The 16059-nt window shown below is 39.5% G+C and overlaps 1 protein-coding gene across 11 annotated transcripts in view; it reads right to left on the bottom strand.

Moving 5' to 3' along the window:
* The window catches only part of FMNL2 (formin like 2), a 311215-nt gene that overhangs the window by 123115 nt on the left and 172041 nt on the right, over positions 1–16059 (bottom strand). For all 11 annotated transcript variants that reach the window (XR_006296829.1, XM_043576720.1, XM_043576725.1 and 8 more), the window contains exon 2: positions 7294–7377. Coding sequence is in view for 10 of the 11 variants with exons in the window: in XM_043576720.1 (XP_043432655.1) it covers positions 7294–7377 (84 nt within the window). In the remaining variant the exon portion in view is untranslated. The remainder of the gene's footprint in view (positions 1–7293; positions 7378–16059) is intronic.

Genomic DNA, 16059 nt, shown 5'->3' with positions numbered 1-16059 from the left:
TCCTTGTGCAATTCCTCCAGAAAGTGATGCAGCATAAGGTATCGCTTGGTTTTACACCCACCTGGCACAAGGCTGGTAGGTATCCAGACACATATACCGTGCCAAAGCAACATACCACAGATTCCTCTAGGCTCAAGGGAAAAAAGAGAATTATAGGACAGACCAGTACTATCTAATGATGAGACATCATTTGTCTCCTATGATGTTCTAGAAAAAGATGTTCAGCATCAACCCATCATGCCTTTACATCGAACTTCTGGTTAACAGAAAATTCAGGAGTTCAGGCATCTCTAAGAAACAGTTGGGTAAGTGCAGGAAACAAAACACTCTACAAGACAGCTTGCCTCGTTTCTTCACTATAGGGCATCACGTTCTAGATTCAAGGAGATTTCAAGAATAGCCAGATGGAACGTGTGATCGATGCGGAACTAGATCCTCATTTGAACAAACCACATGAAGAGAACATTACAGAAAATTGGGAAATACGAACTGGGCAATACAGAGTCTTGAGGAATTATTCATTTTATTTGTGACGTTATTGGCTATAAGAGAAAATTCTCATTTTTATAAGATGCACGCTGTATTTTCTAACAAGATAAAACTACAAAACAAAATACCAAACAAAAAATCCACTACTGCAGAGCCAAAACAAAGATCACATCGAGGAGGAAGGCCACATATCAAAATGACAACAGAAAACTAAGGGCTTGAAAGAGAATTTTAAAAGGATTGCACAGATTGCAAAAACCTAGTCATGATTTAAAATTAGATAGCATTTCAACATTCCAGTTAGGGAAATATGGTAAAAATTCAAACAATTTTAACGTCAAACAATATTAAATATAGTAAAAACATCAGCTAGGCAGATGACTGAATTAGGAGCAGCGGGTGGAGAAATGGCTGTCTGCTAAACCCAACAGCTGGTAAAGCCACAATGAAGTTAGTGTGGCTAAATGTAGAATCAAAGCCTGGAACTTGGGGATAGGGGCTGAGGGCAGATGAAGTCTGGAGTCTGGGAGCAAGGAGCAGGGACAGTAGAGCAAGAAGGCTACTGCTACATCATTATCTTTCCCTTCCTTTCTCCACTGTCTATACACCATCCATAGGCTTGCTCAAAGGACTACCATGGCAGCCATCAACACTCAAATGGGCTATAACCTGTTCCTACCAATATTACTATTCATTTATCACCCCTCACTCCAAGGACAAGCCCTTATCACCTAGAATCTGATGGTCCACAGTAATTAACTTATCCATTTCTAGTAATATTTGCTTACCTGGCAGACAAGAGCTCTAGCTAGCTTACAACAACATGAACGTTAAAAAAAAAAAAAATCAGCAATATATTGCTCTCTAATTTTTTAGTAAATCATATTCTAGCAGCAAATTTGCTTAACTACAAATACAAGTTATCCAATGAGTAACTTTCTTGTCTTCTGAAAGAAACAGTATTAGGAAATACAAATGGAAGGTTTAAAAAACAATTGTATTCTTCATGACTAAATATATTCAAATGACGTGGGTCAGCTGTGCTGAAAAAAGACAAAAAAGCAACTCTTGCTGTAGTGGATATCTCGGTGCCACTGGCCTGACTCGGCTCTGCTCCGGCTGAGTGGCAGCAGGGCTTTCCCCTTTCCTGATCAGGCTGCCTGCCAAGCCCTGAGGGCTGAAATCCAACCTCCCTGAAGTGCTTAACACAGGAAGCTGACTCTAAGTGGGTATAATTTCCTGCCACCTCTTCACTCTCACCTTTGTTTTTGTTGGTTTTAACCTCCTTCTCTCATATCATCCCATACAAGTGAGGGAAGGGGGAGACCCCCATCTCTCACTAAGGCTACCACGCAAAACAAGCGCCAGCCATTAGGGGGCAAGGTCGAGCCATGCCAAACCACCCCCATAACTCACACATCATGCCACTGACACCGGCAAAGCCACAGGGCAAGTTTCTAACCAAGCCCAGGTGTGGCACCGCTAACATTTCAGGACTGCATTACACATTCATGGAATCTACACCCATCAGCATTAGTCATCTGCAACGTCCTGAATTCTTGACTAACCACTTCCACTTAATCACTAAGCAGAGGCACATTTAGGAACTAAGCCCCACTCTTCCAAGAAAATCCCCTGACAAGTCACAGGAGCTACTTACCTAAGTGCAAGTTTCACTTCCATGAACCGTGTCTGGGTCCCTAGTGTAAAAGGGACTAATTCAAAGGACTCATGGCTGGAGTTTGGAAATCGGTGTTCTCATGTCACTAATGAGACCAGGGGGGCCTTGGGACTGGCCTTGTCATTAATGCTCTTAAACCTCAGTTTCATCACTGATTCGAGAACAGGTGGGAAAAGCAAAAGGTCTTTTCACTTCACTTCATATGCTCCAATACAGATACTTCTGTTTGGACAAGTGTATGCTAACTTTTCCAGTAGGGGAAAAAAAAAAAAAATGGCTTGAAATAAATGCAACCCTTCTACCAACTCTTCCAGACACAATGACCTGAAAGTCTTGGGTTCATCTGAGATCCTAAAGTTCCTGAAATGCAGCCTTTACTCTAAGCTTTGGAAAGTAGCCAGGACCCCAAGTCCCAAACAGTACAGTCAGGGTCTGCATTGAGGGAGCATTGAAAACTGAGGCAGGAGCGAGAGCAAAGGGATTTCTCTCCTCGTAGGTGTAGAGCCCAATGAAAGAGCTCCCTCATTGCTACGCAGCTTCTGGGTTTTCATCTGCAGTTGTCGGAGCAACCTAACATTTCCGGCTTTTTATTCTCACATGGTCACCTCAAGCTATCAAAAACATACCTCAGTGTCCTCAAATTGAAGCCCTCATGGGAACCCTGCCCACTTACTCCAACAGAGAAATACGTTCTCTGGAATGCGCTTCACACTACCCAAAATCCAGCAAGGAAGTCTCTCTTCCTTCGGCTTCCATAGCCCCACCGGGACCAGAGTTAGACAGTTCTCTTAAGCTACTTTAACCGCTGAGACCCGCTAGAAGTTCAGGTCAACTTTATATTTATGGAGTCACCTAGGAAAGGACTATGGGACACCACCAGAACACTGTTACCACACACAGCTTTTGGGATTTAAAAATGTTTATTTTGAAAAATGTTTATTTTGGTGGCACCTGGGTGGCTCAGTCAGTTAAGCCAACTTCAGCTCACGTCATGATGTCACAGTTCCTGAGTTCGAGCCCTGAGTCAGGCTCTGCATGCTGACAGCATAGAGCCTGCTTTGAATCCTGTCTCCCTGTCTCTCTGCCCCTCCCCTGCTTGTGTACATGCATGAACATTCTCTCTCTCTCTCAAAAATAAACAAATACATTTTTTTAAATGTTTATTTTGCTCCTAGAATTAGGCAAAGAACTGGACTTGCAGTTGACCATGGGTAGGTGGAGACAGAGTGTCCTTGCAGAAATGCCCATACAGACTCCTTCAGATCTACAGCAGGCACCCTTCCCACTTCTAAGGAGCTCTGAGAATTGGGCAGTGATGTTTAGTTTCATTTATCACAAGCAGATTACACCAACAGGGAGAGGAAGGTGCAAAGGGTAAAAAGAAACAGCAAACCATTACTTCTAGGCCACCTCTCCCAACAACCTTCTCTCTTCTGCCTCCCCTTTCTTCTCCACTGTCTCTCAAACGTATCATTTAGCTATTCTTTCTTTCACTCAGCATACTTTCAGTAAGCAGTGATTATGCTTCAGGCACTAAGCACGGTACTAGAGATACACAAATAAATGATGCAAGGCCCATGCCCTTGAGTAACTCATTCTTGGTTGGGGGTGGGGTGGGGGGGCATATTTCAACACATAAAACAAAGTGACAGACTAACACAACTAGGAAAGTATAAAAAGGTTGATGAATTATATCCAATTTGATGGTCTTTCCTAGGCCAAATCATGATAAAGTATTTTATCTGGACCCTTCCTATTTGCTTCTTCAGAGAAAAACATTATATTCAATGCACCAATTTGCTCAATGTCCACAGCATGTAGAAACTTTGCAATCAACAGCAATATAATTTTTGTTCACCAGTAATCCCATCATATTTTACGTTCATCTTGTTCAAAAAGATAACTTATGAAAGTTTAGGACTCCTTAAAAGGTTGTTTTTAAGGGAAGAGATCAGTGTGGAGGGATAATGTGGCCAGAAAACATTAGATGAAGCCATGAAGCCACGCATGAGGCTGGTGAACAAAAAGCTTAACACTAAGGTACGTGTACTTGGTAAGGGCAGGACACAAATTTGGCTCTGAGCAATCCAGCAGCAAAGGAAAAGAGGAAAAAAAAAGGAGAAACATGACCAGTTCCATGACTCATATTGTCCACGTGACAATTTTTCATGGAACTGAAACGTGAAATAACTTCTCCATTAGCCCTGCAATATTCTTGGTCACATACTTCTTTTGGAATAAAATGTCTGTAATACTCCCATTTCACTTTGTGCACCCTGCACACTTTGCCTATAACAGGTATCTTACGATAATAATGTATCTGTACTATTTGCTCACAAAGAAATAAAATTTGTATTTTGATTCCATATAGTGTTTGGGGACAAAGTATACGTGCCAGATATCAATGACAACACACTACAGCCAGTTTTAAGACTTCACAAATAAGACACAAGGTTTGCCGTGGTATGTTCCTGGACTGAAAATCTATAGCTATAGCTTTTGCTGATAGCACCAAACAACATGCATGCAAACCATCAAGCATATTTAGGTAATATAGGATGATAGATTCGATACAGTAAATTTCCTTGAATCTTTTGAAGACAAGTTGATTACAAAAAATAATAATGGTACCAGTATTTAATATCTGGGCCCCTCAGAAGCAGCAGAAGCAGCAACACCATTTATGAAGCACCTACAGTGTGGCAAATGTTAGCCCATATATGTATGTATTGTACATATATTGCCTCCAATCTTCAAAATAATTTCAAAATATTAGTTGTGGGACTCAATATGGGGCTTGAACTCAGGACCCTGAAATTAAGAGTCTCATGCTCTTATTGACTGAGACAGCCAGGTGTCCCCCCTTTTTTTCCCCAATTTTTTAAAATTTATTTTTACTTTTGAGAGAGAGGAAGAGCAAGCATGCACATAGGAGAGGGACAGAGGAAGACAATCCCAAGCAGGCTCCACACTCAGCACAGAGCCCAATTCAGGGCTCGATCTCACAACCTGAGCTGAAATCAAGAATCAGATGCCTAACCAAATGAGCTGCCTCTAAAATGTTAGCATTAACTACATTTTACAACTGAGGAAAAAATGAAGATTATGTAAACAAATACTTTACTTTTTAATTTTATGTTGTAAATTTTCAAATATACACACAAGTTGAGAGTTTAATAGACCCCAACATATCCCAACACCATGACTGAACAATCATCAAGAATTTCCCACATTTCCTTATTTTAATCTTTTGTTTTCCTTTGCTGAAGTATTTTATATCCATATTCCAGTCATATTCCATTCCTACATCAGGACACATTTCTTTAAAAATAAAGATAGATTCTTTATACAACCACAATGCCAAAATCAAACCTAACCAAGTCAACAATTTCTTAGAATCATCCGCTAATTTCTTTGGAGAAACTCTCCAATTTTCTTTAAAAAAGTCTTTTTATAGTTAGTTTGTTCTTATCAAGACCCAAAAAGAACCACACACACATTGTTATTTCTCTTAAATTCTCCTCCCCTCTTTTTAGCCTATCTTTGATTGTTGCAAAAGCAAATATATTTTTATTTGAGATATAACTCATACACCATAAAATGCACACTCTTAAAGAGGTGTACAATTTTACTCTATTTGCAAGACAATGCAACTATCACCACAATATAATTCCCGCCACCAAGTAACTGGGTGTCATTTCCATCACACCCAAACAAAACAAAAACAGAAAACACAGAAACAATTGCACACCCATGAATAGCCACTCCCTTCTCCCTTCCGGTTCATGGCAATCAGTAGTCTATTTTCTCTATGGATTTTTCTATTCAGGACATTTAATACAAATGGAATTTTTTTTTTTTACATTTTATTTTTAAGTAATCTCTACACCCAACATGGGACTTGAACTCATAACCCTGAGATCAAGAGTTGCATGCTCTATTGACCAAGCCAGCCTGGCACCCCACCATATAAATGGAATTTTAAAAGCAAATACATTTTGAGAGGCCACGAGGTTAGGTGCCATAGATAGATATAGGTTAGGTACCAAATATAAATATCTGACATGGTCCATGTAGATAACAAGACAAACATTCCACCAATAAACATCGATATCTGACATTTACCATATGAATGCTTTAAGCTCATAGTTTTTACCTTTCTCCTCACAAATATAAACAGGAGAAATGATGTTTAGGTGTGTGACACACCAATGGGTTACCCATAAGTGACTAAAAGCTTTCTGCTGCTACAATTTTCTAAATTACTGATGGTTAATCTAACATAGCAGTTCACCATAGTGATAATGTGGGCAGGCAAGGCTTGGTACCTAAGTTACAACCACCTGCCTTCCTTCCTCTCTCTCTCTCTCTCTTTCTCTCTCCACCGCCACCCCCCTCTCTCAGGAAAGCCTATCAAACTGCAAGCCAGAGAAACAGATACAACCTGTAGTTTTTATTTATCGCTCAGTAGCTCATGCATATACTTGAGTACTTTGTGAGGAAGGGAGCAAAGAGCAGTGGGTAAGCATACAACTCCCTGAATCTGCATGTTTTCCAGAATCAGACCACCTAGGCCATTTTACCATTAAACAGCTAGGTCATCTTCAGCAATGATTTTTTTTTTTTCCTCTGTTTTCCCCATCTGTCAAATAGGGATATGAATGCATACGACTACTTTGAAAATTAAATACAAAGCTCTTATGAAGAAAATCTACTGGGGCGCCTGAGTGGCTAAGTTGGTTATACATCCGACTTCGGCTCATGTCATCATCTCAAGGTTTGTGAGCTGGAGCCCCGCTTTGGGTGAGCACAAACCCCACTTCCAGCTCTACCCTAACAGAGTGGAGCCTGCATGGGATTCTCCCTCCCTCCCTCCCTCTCTCTCTGAAAAATAATAAAAATAAATAAGGAAAGGAAAAAGGAAAAAGAAAAAGAGGAAGAGAAAGAAAAAGGAAAAGGAAAAGAAAGGCACCTAGCTTTACCTTTGGTCATAAGAAATATGAAGGCAACGAGTCACAAAACAGAAATCCATGCATATCATAGAAACAGTCTATCGTATTTAGAGAGGAAATTGATTTTTTCTTCTTTTATTGTTTCCTGATAAAAGCATCACTGTGTCTTACCTGATCACAAATCAGCTCCCACTTTTTCTCATTATCGTACTGCCGCAGTAACCTGGCTTTGTCAGGGGGTAGGTTCATAGCATTCTGTAAAAAGAAAAGGAAAGAGATAGGTCACATTCCACAGCAGGCTGCTAATGGGTGGCTAACTCACAGGCAGACCAAAGAATACAATAGTGGGTCTTTCAGGACTTCTATACAATTCCTAGCATCTAATTAAACCAAAACACCTACAGAAGTCATTTAAACATCGAATCAGTTTAATGGACTAGAGAATCCCTGAAGTCCTATGCTAGATCTGATAGGGTCTTTGCATCTGAAAGCAGATGCTTTCAGCTATCAGACTTGCATCTCACCAAAAATAATACATTATGTCTTCATTTAATAGTATGCTCCCACTCTACTCAGTCATTGAGAACATATGACCCCAATTTCCTTTTAAAGCGCCGCAGCCCCACCCAACACACAAAACACCAAAAAAAAAAAAAAAAAAGCAAAAACAAAAAAACCAACTCAATGACCAGAACCATTGACAGACAACACCAATGTTTACTTTCATAGATTATTTTAAGTAAAAGAGCACGTTAAAAAAGAAAAAAAAGAAAGAAAGAAAAAACTGAAAACAGTGCGAGTGGCTTTTGTTACCTCTGGGAGATGAATGTACTCCTTCAGGACGTGTGTTAACATTAGCAACCATGATTCCCGGGTTAGCTATATTGGTTATGAAGCTGGGTTTGCAGTGAGACACTGACCACGAGCTCAAGGAGATGTCTAGACATCGGAACTCATACAGACCTCCTTCTGTCAATACAGCACACCTCTTGCAGTGTTGGTCATGGATTTGCGCCCACATTCACATGTTTTTAGTCCAATATCCCAAATGACCAATTACAAACTTTTTCAAGATACTTGGCTTGGGTCTGAGGTGAGATCTTTGGCCACAGAACAGGGCAGAGTGAGAGAGCTCCAGAAGGAATTCATATCCGCTCCTTTGGCCTCCCTAAAGTTTCCATGCTCTAAATTGAGCTAAGTAGTCAATTAATGTTTTACGTCTTAACTGTCTATGTATCCCCTCATAACAATGCTCTAAATCATACGTATCCCTAAATTAACAATGCAGATCCTTGCCTGGGTCAGTATTTGAGTAGACACATCCAAAGGTCTTCAACTTTTAATGCTAGAGACCCTAGCTCTCTGAAAAATATGGCCTATAGAGAAGCAATTCAACATGCCACAGTTTTACTGTCTCATATCATTCAGTGGAATACATTTAATAGAGGCAAGGATGGGTGAGTTACTCTGACTTAATGATAGAGAATTAACTTTTATAATTTTGAAGATATAAGTCAAGCATTTTCCTTTAAGCTCAATTTGGCATCCAGAGTGGGATGCCTAAGGAAACGGTAGATGTAGACCACCTACTAATTTGAGTCCAATCCAACAGAATACTACTATTTTCAATTGCCCCCAAAGCTGATAACATATACAGAAGAGTTTTGGACTTCAAAGTTTGCAATGGTATTGCCAAGGCTTCTCCATAGAAATATCTAAAATGGGGAAATGTTTTCCTATCACTATCTCCATAGAATATCTCCTTGAACTAGAAAGAAAAATAACTACTTGTATTTATGCGTAATTACAGCTTTACTAGGTTAAAGAACCACCCTTGGGACAAGACAAAGAAGAATTCCATGTCTACCTTTCTGAGGGGAACCAATGTTATTGACCATTAAATAACCAGTCCATCATTGCTTATTTGTACCCTAGAGATGGATTATTTCCCCCTAAACTGATTTTGACCCCCACATTAATACTCTTGGGTGTAATTATGCATTAAATAAAAACAGTAAGATTATGAGGTAAGTTAAATGAGTTTTTCTGAGTCCTTATTAATCTCTTGAGATATAAAGGGGATAAGAAAAAGAAGGCCTGAACTCCTCCAAGGTGTCAGGCACTGTATGAAGCACTTCACATAAGCTCATACAAATCTTTGCAACAAGCTCATGAGATATAAATTTCCCCAATTTATGTATGGGAAAGTAGACCTCAGAGAACTTGGTTAACTTGCTCCTAGTTGTACAGCTTTACATGAGCACCACAAAACCTATATTGAGTCTGTCAGGCTCCCAAAAATAAACACTAAAAATGCACCTTTTCTTTTCAGCAAGGCAACACGGTAATAACTGACTTTCTGTTAGTACTCTACCAGACACTCAAGTAGAATCAATTTGCAAACACTGCTACGGGAGTTAGATGGAGTCCCTGTTATTGCCTTTCTATCTAAATCAACTTTTGTTTTAATGGAACAGTCTTTCATTCAACAAATGTTTCTGAAGCATCAGCCTTATGCAAGCTCTGTACTGCATGGTGCACTGGGGAACCAAACAGATATGGTCCCCACCAAGCATCATAGCATGGTGGGGGAGATACAAATGAAACGAACTCATCTTCTTAAACTCTGTTAAGTCTTGACAGAGATTATCATAGGGCACTTTAGAATGGCCCATCTGAAAAGACCCCTCAGGAAAAAGTAACAATTAATTTAACAAAAAATGAGAAGGACTGAGCCAGGTCAAGAGTGCACAACAGCATACTGGGGAGAGGAAATGGGGAAAAGACACTAAGTCAGGAAGCAGCTTGGCACATCAAAAAGCCAAAAGACAGTCATTGTGAGTGGAGACAGAGTAAGAGAGGGAATGAGGGGAAGATAAAGCTGGAGAGCCAAGTTAAGGGTGTATCATGCCCAGCCACGTAGGCCAGGATAAATACCTTTTATTTTATCGACAGTACAACAGCAAACCATTGAAGACTCATAAGCATAAGACGATATAAGCAAGTTACGTTTCACAGTGACGATCGTATGTGTATGTGGAGAACTGATTAGAAACAGCCAAAGTGGAAGCAGAGGCCAACAGTTCAAAGGTATGATTGTGGCTTGGACAAGGCCAATGACTCAAATGAAGGAAGGTGGATAGATGTCAAAAATATTAACTGCAATTGTTTGATTAGATATAAAGGCTAAGGGAAGATGTCACAAATTAATATTATGCTTCTACCCTGAGTCACCAGATGAATGGTCTGTCCATTTAATGAAAGGAGCATACCATAAAAGGCAGCACAGGTCTAGAGGAAGTGGTGAAGAAGAAGACTTCTAAGTGACCCCTTTTAGGTCTGAGATAGCTCTGACACATCCTGAAGAACAGTCAGGCAACAAGTAAACACATGATTCTGAAGGTCGAGAAAAAGGTCTACATCTTTCTGAATGAGAAGAGTCATGATAAGTGTTTTTGAGCTTGCTGACTAGTTATTATCTGGAAAAGATGCTCAACGTCAACACATCAAAACCAGTACTGCACTTGGTAATCATTTGCCATGCATCTGAAATAACCTCTTCCACGGGTCAGTCCTCAGAACTGCTGAGGCATACAGTGCACATCTTAATAATTCTACAGGGACCAAGTAGCAGCAGCTCTATTCAAAAGCAGACACTCCACAGAGGCCTGGCTAGAGTCCAAGGATGTTGTGATTAGCTGGTAATAACTGCCCTTAAAACTTTTTTAGAACGATCTCATTACTTTTGCATTGCACAAGGCAGGACTCTATAGTTCAAGCTAAATGTTTGGACAACTCTACCTCATCCATACTTTGTGTTATCTGTGACATAGGACTCTCTTCTCTTTCCTTTCATCCATCTATCCATCCAGTATTTACTGGGCTTTGACCATGGGCCAGAATATTTGCACTCTAGGAATAGAAGAGATTTTAATCATGAAGTTGCTGCACTCAAGTACATGCCAAGCATCCACTGAAGACATATGATATTTGAGTTGAAAAGTTTAGTGGCTGTTAATTATTTCTCAATCATACAAGTTCCTAGCTAAAATAAATTAGAGCATCCAAGAACATTTTTCTGTACGGACATGTTGCTTTCCTTCCTTTCAACCATGCAAACTTTTAAGAATCAGCTCAAATACCATGTATAATCAGAACCTTTCCCCAACAATTCCAAGACGACATACCCTCTTGGGCTCCAACGGCCTGGTACACATGTCTCCATTAAAGCAATTCGCACACTATAATAATCTGTTTGCCCACCTCAATTCCCCACTGGACTAAGTGCTTCAAGGACAATTTCTCCCATTAATCCCCAGTGTCTAGCACAAAATATAGCAAATAGTAAGCACTAGGCAGGTTGCTAAATAAATGAAATGCAACCTAACTCAGTAATACCGTTCAGTCTGAAAACATCTTCACTGACAGAGGATTTATGCTTCAGCTATTAAAGTCTATACACTAAAGAGTGCTTCTGTTCATTATAAAACCTCAATGATAATATCTATTACTCATTAGTAATTATCCTACAAACAAGAATTCATGGGGAAAAAAATCTTCAAGGTCAACTCTGGTGACAATTCCCTAAAAAGAAAAATCATGTTGTAGGCATTCTTCTGCCACACATAATAAATCATGGGACCGGAACTTCATTTTGTTTTGTTTTTATTGCCAGTAAATTCAGATCAACATCTACTGTAACAATTTATCTACTGCAAGTTGTAGTTACATTTATCGTCTATATTCTGGTTTTCTGCTTAGCTCTGCTATTTTATATTATTTTTAAGTGGGCTTTACATCTTAAAACCTTTTGAGAAATCAAAGGAAAATAACGATGGAGACATTAATTATGGTTAAAAAGAGTCTATGACAGTCTATACATCTGAAGTCATACTTACAGACAGAATGAAGGTACCCAAATTATTCTGAACCTAATAAACCCATGTCCTAGGAATATAACTTTCTGACATCAGCTCTTATCTTAGGTTCATGGGAACACTGAAAAACTTGCACAACATCCTTCTTTTTCCCTGATATCCTTGAGGCTCATGTTGAGAAACCCACAGTGATATGCAGACACACAGTAGTGAAAGTGAGCCCTATCAAATACATCTTATGTAACCATAATACACCTTTGTTCTCATAATCTCTAAATTAAAACTTCCAAGTATTAAGTCACCAGATTCAAAAACAGAAGCTCTTTTATTCCATAGCCACCTGCATAGAGAAAAACAAAGGAACATGGACTTCACAAGCCATGTCTCCTATGGAAGCAAGGAAAAGCATGTCACAGGAGAAACAGCTCAGGCGTTCTTAAGCAATAAAAGGTACAGAAGTTTCAGGGGAACTGAAAAGAAGAAACAATTATTTTTTTTTAATTTTCAGTAAAAACATACATACACCTAATATAAAATTTGCCCTTCCAACCACATTCCAACCACAGTTCAGAGGTATGAACTATATTTAGTGCTGCTGATCTCTAGAACTCTTTCATCTTACAAAACTGAAGCTCTATATGCAAATAACTCTTCATTTCCCCCTCCCCAGAACCATTACCTTTTCCTACAAAAAAAAAAAAAAAAACGGGCAGGAATTGAGATGGATTGCCATAAATGACTGGGCAGCACAGGCTGGACTGGGATCGAAGGAGACAGTATGGGGCAGGGATTTATTAGTTGGGCTCTGGAGTTGTACTGGCTCGATTATAACTGTGACTCTACCACTTATTATTGGTGATCATAGGCCACACAATTTGAATCAAAAGCAAATGAAAATGAAAGTCACGAATTGAAGAAGCCAGTAACTGTCATTTAAAATAGAAGGTCAGAATCAAAGCTGAGGGTTAAAAACAACAAGATGTACCATTTACTGATGGTTTCTCAGGCACTCTGGCTCTCTGCATGCATTAGCCAATTTAATCTGCTTTATAATCCTGACAAGTAGGTATTATCTTCTCCACTTAACACAGAAGAAAACTGAAGGACAAGGAGATTAAGTAACTCTTCCCTGCAGGAGATAAGTGACAAAGCCAGGACTCAGAAGAGTATGTCTGTATGATCACCCCCTTCCCATGACACTTAAGTGTTTCTATATCATGACCTGTCTCAACGAAACAATCCAAGAATTCTACTTGAATATCCAGAGACTTGATCATAAACATATAAAGTTAAGATGAAAATGCACATTATTTAAGCTATTAATATTTTCGAGCATATACTAGGATTTTTTTAAGTTTATTTATTCTGAGAGAGAGAGTGCAAGTCAGGGAGGGGCAGAGAGAGGGGAGAGATCAGAGAATCCCAAGCAGGCTCCGCACTGTCAGTGCAAAGCCTGATGTGGGGCTTGAACCCACAAACTGAGATCACGACCTCAAGTCAGACACTTAACTGACTGAGCCACCCAGACATTCCAAAATACTGGTATTTTAACATGTCTTCAATATCTTTAAAAAATATGAGCTAGAATCCCCCAAAAGGGTTAGTTGGTCAAATCTACGTAGCCAGGTACTCTAGCAACTCAGCAAACACAATAAGCCCCAATAAAAACCAAACAAAGATCGAGATACAAATATGAGGTAGACTCGGGCTTCAGAGAAGCACAAGGCAAGATGAGTACATTAATACAAAACAGAACTGGTTACATAATATAATCAAACCTTTTTTATTTGATTTGATACTTTTTGTCGTTTTGTTAAAGGAAAATGACTGGGCTTAGATGTGTGAGGAGGGCAGTAAAGAAGGGCATTTTATGCCATAATATGGTTTTTAATATTTGGCCTCTGGAGATGGGCCACCTGGGTCGTCATCTTAACTGCACTACTCATTAATACTGTAATCTTGGGTGCATTACTTAAACTGAACCTCAATTCCCTGAAGATTAGTGGTGATCACCATGAGAAGCCATGGTGACAATGGTAATAATGAACTACCTGCCTCATAGAGTCTGAGAAAAATTAAGTTGGATAACACATATAGCACAAAGTGTACATGGAAGACACTAAATAGGTTAGATCTTATTATTCTCACTACTTTAGGTGAAGGGAAAGAGTGAACAGACATACGAATGTAGGAAAAGGCAGAGGACTGTGCACTATACAGAATAAACCAGAGGGTAAGAAGGGGATAGTGTGAGTTAGAAAGGCCAGGTCCTCGACATGAGAGCATAGAATTTCAACTTTACTTGACAGGCAGTGAGAATCCATCAGCCCAAGAAATATCTAGGAAAAGCAAGCCTTTGGGGTCCTCAAGATAAAGCGTTTCTCTGTGCATCACTAAGTAATGTACCAATTCTCCGATGAGTTCACTTTAAAACTGCAACACCTTAGGGCAGCAGAGGGAGGCTGCAAATTCAATACATGGCCGGCACCTCTATTCAGCTAACCTCCAAACCATTTCCTTCCAGTTCCAAGCAACTACCTGACACCGTAAATTTCAGTATCCTCCTAGCCTAGAGGATGTTGCTAAAATACATTCAGCATCTTTCCTGGCACAGGACTCAGGCAGTCAGCCCAACAGTCTCCACAAGGAATCATCAGTCAGACATCTTTCACTGCCACTTTATTTGTATTTAATCACTGAGGGTATTAATATCATTTGCTGCAGCCAGAAAAGCCTACAACAGGAGAAATCAGCCTGCTCCCTCATCTAGTTTCATCTTCAAAATAAAATGTGACTAGAAAGCAGTCCTTTCTGGGGAACTGGGACAATGAGACCTACCTCTAACCTCCCATTCATGATTTTACTTACACCTGTTTTCTTGGAAGGCTTTCTTCTAAGGACTGAACTAAATACAAATAACTCTTCCACAGCATTTTTATAATAAGTATGGGGCTAGAAGGGAAGCTTGTAGTATTTTAGTCCTATTCTGTCTCTTATAGGTAACCACACACTCTCAAAAAACTAAAGGCAAGGTCCACATTCATGTAAGTGGTTATTATCAGTACTAGAACCTGGAATCCAGGCCAATAGGACTATTACTGTTTTTTTAATTTTAGAGAGAGTGAGAGTGTGTGTGTACATGTGGGAGAGGGGCAGAGGGAGAGAGAGAATCTCAAGCAGGCTCCATACTCATCGCAGAGCCCAACTTGGGGCTCGATCCCATGACTATGCAATCATGACCTGAGCCAAAATCAAGACTCGGATGCTTGACCTACTGAGCCACCTCCCAGGTGCTCTGTGACTGCTTCTCTTTTTCCATTATCATGAAAGGAGGCCCACTTACATCTAGTGTGTGTGTGTGTGTGTGTGTGTGTGTGTACACATACGTGTATATTCTACAAAAGTAAATCACATAATGCAGGTCAAGTATTTAGCAAAAAATCCTGTACATGCTAAGTACTCAATATATATTAGATAGTGTTACTCTTATTATCATCAGCAGTTTAAGGAATATGACTACAATGCTTGAATAACTATTCTGCTTTAGTAAGCCTCTGTCATATCCCAACTACACAGGTTTTCTTCTATCATAATAAGTACCAGCACTTGCCATTGTCTCCATCATTCCTCCTTGACTCAGGGCTTTGTATTCATAGAACAACTCATTTTATTTGCAAAATTACGAATCTCTAGAAAATTATGTTTTTACCAGTAAACACACAAAAAACCTCCCAAATCCTCATGTAAATTGTCTACTGCTTTAAATTAGTCACACTTTCACTGCCCTTTGCAAATGGGAATAAACAAGTATTGTTATACACACACATACACACACACACACGTATATATATTTATAGTGTTTCTATTTAATTGCAAGGCCATTATCATCAACATGGGTAAAGCTAGGTGGGAAAGCCCATCTTACCTAAAGAATAGAAAGGCAGAACTATAGTAGTCTAAGCCAAGTTTTTCTATAGGCCACCTATCTACTACTACTTTGCAGCTTAAGTGATTCAATACCCAACAGATACCAACAAAATCACACATCCCTCCTCTCTGG

This window comes from Prionailurus bengalensis, chromosome C1 (assembly GCF_016509475.1).
Source record: "Prionailurus bengalensis isolate Pbe53 chromosome C1, Fcat_Pben_1.1_paternal_pri, whole genome shotgun sequence".
In the NCBI taxonomy this organism is placed as follows: domain Eukaryota; kingdom Metazoa; phylum Chordata; class Mammalia; order Carnivora; family Felidae; genus Prionailurus; species Prionailurus bengalensis.
This window is presented reverse-complemented; position numbering and strand designations above follow the sequence as displayed.